Source organism: Malus sylvestris, chromosome 2 (assembly GCF_916048215.2).
Source record: "Malus sylvestris chromosome 2, drMalSylv7.2, whole genome shotgun sequence".
Lineage (NCBI taxonomy): Eukaryota > Viridiplantae > Streptophyta > Magnoliopsida > Rosales > Rosaceae > Malus > Malus sylvestris.
Window position 1 is genome coordinate 16,319,961 of NC_062261.1, and position 10,329 is coordinate 16,330,289.

At 35.2% G+C, this 10,329-nt stretch overlaps 1 protein-coding gene across 1 annotated transcript; it reads right to left on the reverse strand.

The window, feature by feature from the left end:
• Positions 1-9,185: 9,185 nt before the first annotated feature.
• LOC126611183 (uncharacterized) lies at positions 9,186-10,036 on the reverse strand. Its single transcript, XM_050279375.1, has one exon. It carries the CDS (start codon positions 9,872-9,874, stop codon positions 9,392-9,394), a length of 483 nt encoding a protein of 160 aa, XP_050135332.1. The 5' UTR covers positions 9,875-10,036; the 3' UTR covers positions 9,186-9,391.
• Positions 10,037-10,329: the final 293 nt, after the last annotated feature.

The following is a 10,329-nucleotide window of genomic DNA, read 5'->3' on the forward strand; positions in this document are numbered from 1 at the left end:
CACCTTTTGAGCCTCCATTTGCACTGAACTTGCACTCCATATACTTTGTCTTTGATCGACTTAGGTGAAGACTTTTAGATTCCCACACTTCTCTCCAAAGGTTAAGCTTCGCATTTGCTTATTCCTGAATTTCATCTATCAACACTATATCGTCTGTGAAAAGTATATACCAAGTAATATCATCTTGAATATATCCAGTTAACTCATTCATTACCAATGCAAAAAGGTAAGGACTTAAAGGTGAACTTTGATGTAACCCTACAGTTATGGGGAAGCCTTCGGTTTGTCCTTCATGAGTTCTTACGACAGTTCTTGCTCCATCATACATATCCATTTTAGCTTGGATATATGCTACTCGTACTCATTTCTTCTCTAAAATCCTCCAAAGAATGTCTTTTGGGACCCTATCATACGCTTTTCCAAATCTATAAAGACCATGTGCAAATCCTTTTTCATATCTTTATATCTTTCCATCGATCTTCATAAGAGATAGATTACCTCCATGGTTGAGCACTCTTGCATGAACCCGAATTGGTTGTCCAAGACCTGTGTCTCTTGCCTCAGTCCATGCTCAATTACTCTATCCCAAAGCTTCATTGTATGACTCATTAACTTAATACCCCTATAATTCATGCAACTTTGTACGTCGCCCTTATTCTTATAGATAGGCACCAAAGTGCTCTTTCACCATTCATTTGGCATCTTCTTCGTTTTCAAAATCTTATTGAAAAGGTCTGTGAACCATGCTATACCATTTTCTCTCAAGACTTTCCATACTTTGATTAGTATATCATCTGGGCCCACTGCTTTTCTATGCTTCATCTTTTTCAATGCTACAACCACTTCTTCCTTCTTAATTCGGCAGTAAAACGAGTAGTTTCTACACTCTTCTGAGTTACTCAACTCCCCCAAAGAAGTACTCATTTCATGTCCTTCATTGAAAAGATTATGAAAATAACCTCTCCATCTGTCTTTTGACCACGTTTTTATATCCATAATATATAAGTGTATATAAAGATTAAGGTGCCTGTTCTAGTCCTAAAAAAGCAAAGAAAACTCGTGAACCAACTGTGGGGCTAGCAACATGGAATGTTGTGAATAAATCCTTGTCGCTAATTCCAATCCAAATTGATCCAACCCAAAAGTTAGCAAAAACAGTGGAGGCCCAGAGGATGATCAACACAGAGATTGGGTTGAAGACTCGTGGTAGAGCTCTATTGACAGTAGGTTTGGTAATTTCTGACACAACCCGATAACCAGACACGACACAATACGAAATTAATAGGTGTTTGGATTGACACGATAACGAATCGGGTCATTATCGGGTAACCTGATAAGCACATGTTAAGATAACGGGTTGGTTCGGGTATACACGTGGGTAACACGATACACGATAAGCAAAATATTAATGTTATAATTTTATAACCCTAAAAAAAATACTATAATAATTATATATATATATATATATTAAATTAAATATAAAAAATTGGTGACCATTGGATCGGTTTAAATATACATACCATTCAATTTCTTAAGTGTTATATGTACAAAATAAATAAATTTAAATCTACTTAATAAATATATATATATACCATTGAACGAATTCTACGAAACTAATTTCAATGATCCAATCGTCAAACTTGTTTGTATATGCATCAAGATCGCATCAACAAAAAATCATAAAAAAAAAATATTCAGAGATCAAGTAATGAGACAAAACTTTTCGACGGTTATCAACGAAAAATCATGATTTAACGGGTATTTTAACTCCGATTTTGATGATTTTTTACAGTTACACTCCTGACCCTATATGAATACAATGAATGAACTCGATCTTCAATTTAAAATATTTACACTAGTGGATACCACAAAATCTTATGTCATACTTAATGAAAGTATGAATAAACTCTTAAGTGTTAGTGAATCTATTGTTTTGATGGGATACACATTCTACAAAACTAGTTTCAACAATCCAATCGTCAAATATGTTTGTATATACTTCGAGATTGCATATGCCAAAAATTACAAAAAACAAACATTCAGAGATCAAGTAATGGGACAAAACGTTTCAACGGTTATCAAAAAAAAAAATCACGATTTAACGGTTATTTTAACTCCGATTTTGATGATTTTTTTTATAGCTACACTAGTTGACCCTATATGAATACAATGAATGAACTCGATATTCAATTTAAAATATTTACACTAGTGCATACCACAAAATCTTATGTTATACTTAAATGAAAATATAAATAAACTCTAAATGTTAGTGAATCTATCGTTTTGATGAGATATGCATTCTACGAAATTAATTTTAACGATCCAACCGTCAAACTTGTTTGTATATGCTTCAAGATCGCATACGTCAAAAATCGCAAAAAACAAACATTCAGAGATCAATTAACGGGATAAAACTGTTTGACGGTTATCAATGAAAAATCATGATTTAACGATTCTTTTAACTCCGATTTTGATGATGTTTTACAGTTACACTCCTTGACCCTATATGAATACAATGAATGAATTTGATCTTCAATTTAAAATATTTACACTAGTGGCATGATGATTGATGAAAATTGAGGATTTTGTAAAAGGAATAACATGCAAACTTTGAGTTCCATTGACAAGGTTTAAACTTTTGAGAAAGGCTTCACAACCTTGAAAACAAAAACTCTTTCGTTTTGCATATCTTTGCACATTTAATATTTTGTAATAGACTAGTAGTGTATGAATGTTTGTTTATTTGACTCTTATTTTCGAGTGTAGATATAGTATTTAAACGACAAATGTGTTTTAATGTTTTGAAGTAATATTTATGTGGCAATGTGTGGTATGTGCAATTTAAGGAATTTTTTTTTTCTTAACGGGTCATAGCAGGTCATAATGGGTCGGATCATTTTACCTGTTTTGTTAAGGACCCATTAAGATAACAGGTGTTACACAAAAATGAAACGAACACGACATACATGACCCGTTTGCCAGACCTAATTGACTATCAAAGTGGTGGAAAGAATTAACTATGGAGGAGAAAATGGAGATTCGAATGGTTTGGAGGTTAGTTAACATTTTCTTTGGCAATAATTGGTTTATCTGATTGAAGTTTGATAAAAGGCTGAACGATTGAAGTATATCTATTTATTAATTTTGAGTGTGGGCAATTGTAATACTTGGTGAATAAGTAAGCTGTTAATGTTCCACTTAAAGCACTTTCAGTGTGTTATTTAGCCCGGTGGATAGGCTCCATTTGCAATCCAATCTCCTCCCAAAGTGGCACCAGCCCATTCGGGCAATTGGGTTAAGGGGGAGCCTGTGGGAGAGCTCAGACATAAGTCTAAGGCCCGAGCGCCTGATGGGGAGTGATGCAAGGCTGACGTCAGCCATGTTATAAAAAAATTTGCATCAGGCATGTGCATAACATGCGCACATGGGGGCGCATTATCGACAAGATTTCAAGTGGTGGGGCCCGCGCTTTACAGGCTGTGTTAGCCATTATTGGGTGCAACGTGGCACCCTTTCGGCCGTTGGATTTCAACGGCTCTTTTTTCTGGACCGTTCAATTTCCACCGGTCAATTTTTATAATTTCGTATTTATTTAATTTAGTACTTTATTTAAACTAAGAGTATCTGTATTTATGGGGTGTGATTACTTCTCCCACACCTTTTTAGTTTTCGGCCATCGGATTGGATGAATTGAAGAAGATTAATGGACATAAATTAACAAGGGGTGTGTGAGAAGTAAAAAGGGGTGTGTGGATAGCACACCCCTTATTTAATTTGGTACTTTATTTAAACTAAAACACACCAAAAAAAATTATATAAACACACTAATTAAAAAGAAACCACACTAAATGAATTTAAAAAACACACCAAATAAAATTACATAAACACACCAAATGAAAAAAACACACTAAATGAACTTAAAAAACACACCAAACAAACTAAGAGCATTCTTCTTCTACCACAAGCTTGTTTTTAAGTTTCTTGAGCTTGTTTCAATCCCCACAAGTGCTCTATCAAGTCACTTTGCCGGGCTTTGCAATAGTATGAGGATTGGATTGAAGTATATCGTTCAATGATCCTTTCTTTGTAACGTCCATCATTTTCTAAATGCTCGTGTTGAACGGGTTCTTCAGTGGCGTCATGAACACAATATATTTGTGTTTTGGAATTGTTCATCATGTCTGACTCAAATTCATCAATGACATCATAATTATACTCATCTTCCACAATCATATTGTGAAGAATGATAAATGTCATCATGATGGATCGAAATGACTCTAAATCAGATAGTATGGCAGCACCTTTGACAATCGCCTAACGAGCTTGGAGGATATCAAAACAATGCTCCACATCCTTCCTATACCCCTCTTGACAGCTTCTGAAGAGTTTTTTCTTTTCACTTCGCGGTCATGGCACTATTTTAACAAACGATGTCCACGTTGGGCAAATGCCGTCTGCTAGGTAGTATGCTCAATCGTACTTATGCCCATTGACCCAATATGTGACTTTCGGTGCTCTTCCTTGTAGCACCTCGTCGAACACTGGAGATTGGGCAAGGATATTGAGGTCATTTTGAGCTCCTGGAACACCGAAAAAAGCATGCCAAATCCATCTATCAAATGATGCCACCACCTCTAAAATGATATTTTATGCTCATTTTCTGTCTCTATAAGCTGCTTGCCATGCACTTAGACAATTTTTCTTAGTCCTATGCATACATTCAATTCTTCCAATCATGCCACGAAAACCTCGCATCTCACCCTTCTTCAGAAGCCTTTGCAAGTCCATTGTCATAGGTCTCCATAGGTACTCTTTGTGTAGATAGATTTGATTGTGAGCAAAACCTTATCAGGAAGTCAAGAATGGTTGATTTCTCCATTCTCGATATCTCATCCACTTGGTTTGCAGATACTCCATATGCAAGTATCTATAAGGCAACAATAACTTTTTGCTCAGGAAAGAGAGCCATGACACCAAAAGCATCTTTCTTTTGCACAAAGTAAGAATCATAGTTGCGAACGACAATCATGATTTTGTTGAACAAATGTCACTGCATTATAAAACAACGTCTAAAGTACGTATCAAGGAATGCACTGTTATAGACAAAATAATCGTCCAAGCGATCCTTACCTCGTTGTTGTCTGCTTATATCAATGTTTGCGGAATGCATGGGCTTGGAGATCTCAGCCACATCTTGGATGACTCGACGGGAATGTGAGGCTCTTTGGCCTCTTCCTTCATCATCTCTCCTTCTACGCTCCTCATTTGACATGGTTGTTAGAATTAAGGCACAAATAGACTGCTATTTGTGCTACTCTATGACACGAATGCAATATTGTGCCTTATCATCAAAGGGCACATATAATATTTTAGTTGCTACACTGTTGCTATTGATCTATAGGCATATATGTTGGTTTCCTTAGCCTCATAGGACACATTTAATTTTTTATGTGCGTTGGCAATTTTTCTTGTAGTGTGTCCAAAGCAGTCTATAATACTTTGGATATAAAAGTCCCTCACCTTTACCGAAAGCCTTAGGGAAGCTTGATCAACTTGCTGAGTTTTCTTCGATATTTCTTAGATTTGTGCTGTGTATCTGCTAAACGTGGACAAACATGTTGCAAATGTCAAACATTTTTTGTGTGACCTATCTCATCAGTTTTTTTTTTCTTTCTAGGTTTTGTTTTTAATTCTCAATCCAAAAGATGGAAAGAGCCAAGCGGATGAACTTTTTCTACGGTTTAAAAGATCATACTCTTCCCGTACAAATCCATTTCTTGCAAGTGATTAAAGTAAAATAACTTTGTACTTATGCTACAAGTTTTCAAATTTCTTCAGGATGTACAACATTTGTGGCAGGTGCGCTTGTAGTCATTCAAATGAGGCTTGATGAAGTTAATATGATTTTAAAGTATTAATACAAGCACTTAAGAAGGAGAATCAAATTTCATGACAAATTTCTTTACTCATCAAAGATAATGGTTCTTGTTGGACCATATCTCCAATTATATGATTAATTACACTTACATGGAAAGAAATATAACCGCTGATAACTTTGCTAATTTATCACATAATTATTAGGGGTGCAACTCAGGCGGTTTGGGCGGATTAAATGGTCAACACAATCCTAACCCAAACTTTCACAATTCGGATTTGAGTTCGGGTTTAAATTGTGTTCGGGCTTACTTGGGTTGGGTTCGGGTTTGGGTTTGCCCAAACAACGTCAATGTATAGTAGACTATTAATTAAAATTCAATTTTACACATCTTCATCCACAGAAAAGTTCAACCAAATAATATGGATACCACTTCTAATGTTTCAACCAAGCGAAGTTGAAGCAAAATTACAAGAGAATACTAAAGTTTCAACCAAACGAAATGTAAAGACAACATTATCATTTATTATACAATCATAAATCAACAACAAAATTTGATTGTAGTCATCCCTTACTTAATGCTTCAACAATATGAAGCGGGGTGGGTAATATATGCATAAGGGAATTCGGGCTAGAAATCAGGTTGGGTTTGGGTTGACATGGGCTAGGAAATAATCAACCCAACCCAACCCAATCTAATAAATGACCAGGTTGAGGTCGGGTTGGGCTTGGTGGATTTTTACTTCATTTTAACACGTTTGATCAGGTTTGAAATCGGATTGAACATGGACGGATTCGGGTTGACCCAACCCAAATTGCACCCCTAATAATTATAGTCAGTCTTGCATTTGGTTTGTACATTCTGCTCTCCTAAGGTCCTCTTTTTTAGGACTTATGAGGACCAAATGCATATTAGCCACAAAATTATATGAGTTTTGATCCAAAGGCTTAAAATGTTTGACAACTTAATAAAGCAAAACTAACTTAAAATCCATGAACCATTAGAGAACTCAATTTCTTGTTTTTCTTTATTAATTTGTCAAATGTTTTAAGACTTTGAATATAAACTCATATAATCTTGTGACCAATATGCATTTGGTCCTCAGTTTCTCAAAGACATTGAAACAGAAAGACTCAATTGATTTGTAATTTTCATCTGAAATTAGTTCCATCCCTCAATTGGCATGGTAGGATCTTGTTTTATAAGGTTATTTTATCTTTTAAAAAAGTGTGGCGTCATCCCTGTTTTTATAAAGAAAAATGTTATATGCTTAAATACTTCATCGGTAATTATGTTTGTCTGTCACTTCGTTACATGGTGAATAATCATCAGTTTAGGTGTTTTTTTCTGGTTTAGTTTTTCACGGATGGCGTCACCTGGATAAGTTGTGGTTGTATTGTGAATGAGTCATATATATCATCCAAGCTCCGAATCGTTGAACTCAAACTTAACGCAGACTTGTGTGCTCTCTAATATAAAATAGCCTTATTTATCAAGTTGAAATACGACTCAGCACGACAGCACGCAAGAATATGTCCAATGCCAGTATGATGCCACCACCGTCCAAAGTGATGGGATCTTTTTGTTCAGATTACATTATCTCAAGGAGATAATATATCCTATTAAATCGGGGATTCTTATGGCCTCTCAAGTCCAACAATTACGACTAAATGTCAGATATGAATGTAATAAAGTCTCATATCAATGAAAGGAGAAATTTTACCGGGGTTTATAAGAAGTTGTACTATTCTCTATAGTCAATTGGTTTTATGGTGAAACCTCAACTTCTTTATGTTATTAGAGCAGGTTGGCTCATGTGTGAAGCCCAATGACCACATGTGCTCCACGTCATTTAATTCGTGTTGCTCATATGTTTGGCTTAAAAATTCACTACACGTGATGGAGCATGTGAAATAAGAAGGTAAAAGAGTGAAATGAGAAGCCTTGCAATGACTTATAAAGTTAGATTATTCCCTATAAACAATTGGTTTATGATGGAACCTCTACTTCTTCACTAAAAAAATGTTGACCTTGCTCACAAGAAAAGGGGTTTTTGAATAATGCTTCCATTCACCTTTGGGAGATGAGCTTATTCCTCCATTTCCAAATAACATATCTTGCACGTAAAAATTTCATATCAGAGCTGTTCAATTTCTTAATCTTCATTTGAACATCACTCTTACAAAAATTTATATCGAATTGGATATCATTTAGCCATCCAAATGTATCAAATAAACAGTTCATCATTAATAAATTACTTGGTACATGCACCTTTGATTTATTGATACATTTAAATGAATAAACGATATCCGATTCGAATGATTTTTTGTAAGGATGATCTTCAAATGAAAGTTTAAGCAATTGAATAGTTCCGATTATGAAATTTCTATGGTGAATATACGTTATTTGCAACTGGAAAAATGAGCTCATCTCCAAAAAAGAAAATGCAACTATTATTCACAATATTATTATTATAAGCTACATTAAATGATAGAAATATAGTTTATAAATAAAACGTAATTAGTTGAAAATAAAGGTCCTAACCGCCTGGCAATTCACCACTTGATACCTTCATCCAAACTTTGCTCCACCACATTGGAAGTGCAACGCGTGATTGAATGATGTAGCAATTAGCAACACATTGACTGGGACGATATGTATCGTGCTTATACTGCATCACCTTCGTTAGTGGCTTCAACACTAGTTGTTATTGTATATCTTCCTTTCTAACTTTATGCTAAAATCCAACCGCAACTAGACTGTATTTAATAAATTTATTTAGAAACCAAATAACTCTGAAGTTAGATTTCTCACTGTGGTCACTCATTTTTGAATTTTTTTAAAGAAAAAAACAGAAACCCACAATAAAATGTTACAACCCCAAGTGACCTTTGCTATATTAACAATTAGGAAGCGTTGACAAGATGAAGGAACTTGCTTAAAAATACTAGACTCAAATTGCAAGATAAACTTCCAGTAACAAAACTCATTTTTCGATATATACACATGTCAAATTTCATAAGATCACCAAAATTTTAAATTTTAATATCTATTTATTCACCATCTGTGCATTCCTTGATCATTAAGTGACCAATAAAACATTAATTTATGTTAACTTCAAATCTCTTCATTTGAACTTTTATTAAAAAAAAAAAGGATAAATTTTCTTTGGAAATAAGTAAAGACCAACGAAAATAATTGATAACTAAAGAATTGTTAGAACTATCATGCATTTAGTTTTGCAGTCCTCTTCTCATGGATCCAAATGATGAACACATTGACGGTTCCGATACCGATGAACACATTACGTACCCAATAATATACATCTCTCATTTCACGGTGTTTTACATAGAAATACTGGTTCAAATCTGCATAACTAAAATCTTATATAACAACCCCCATTCGACAATCAACTAGCTAAAACACTTGAAATTAAAAAGGATATTAAGATCAATATGATACATTTGACTTTGATATAATTTAATAATGCAAGATAATTATAGAAGCCACCCCTTCTAATTTGTTCTCCTAGAAACAGCATAGCTCCTACTTCTCGGATACACATCTCTCTTGAACTGGACTTCTTCTTCAAATTCACACGCCTTGTCTTCGTCGATCCTTCCGATTCCAACACTTCGACTGCGAGACATAGCGTTGGGCACTCCAGCCACCGGAGGCTGCCTAGGAAGCTGCGCTTTTCGAGAAAGATCAAATTCAATTTTATTCCTTAAGCTCCTAGCAGAAGCAGCCCTCATAAGCTCTCTGTAATCTTCGTTATCGGCAGTGCTTGATCTGGTAGAGCTTGTGCTGAAGCTTCTAGGCAAAGTACTTGGGACCTGGGCACCAGGGCATCCCATGGCCGTGCCGTAATCGAATTGACCGGAGCACTCGGTCATGCTCATGATGTAGAAATCCCTGGCCTTGATTAAAACCCTTAGGGGGGCCTTCATGAACTTTGTGAGTCTGCTTTCTTTGCTAGGTTTCTTCATGTTTGCCATGATCGAGCATGGAACTGTAGCTAGTCTTGGAAATTCGTATACCGAATAGTTTTGGCTTTTGTGATCTCTCTCCCACGCTAGAAACAGGTACGTACGTATATCTCAAGGAAAAGTGGGATAGTGAGCAAGAATATATATAGAATTGTGGAGATCATATATTATTAGCTGTTATTGGTACACCAATGTCTTAAATCCCACCCACTTTAGGATGAAAATGTGATTTACAAATTTATCCTTATGCAGACTGACTTGTAAAGATCTGATCATTAGTACTACGGTCTAATAATATTCTTAAAAGTTCTTAAGTTCGACTCTCAACACGTTATTATTACTAACTCAGTGTGAAGCTTAACCCACTCCCACCCCACCCCCTTAGCTAGATTCTATCGTTTGTTAAAAAAAAAAAAAATCATCCAATCAAATTTCACCACATAATATTTGTTATGGTTGACCAA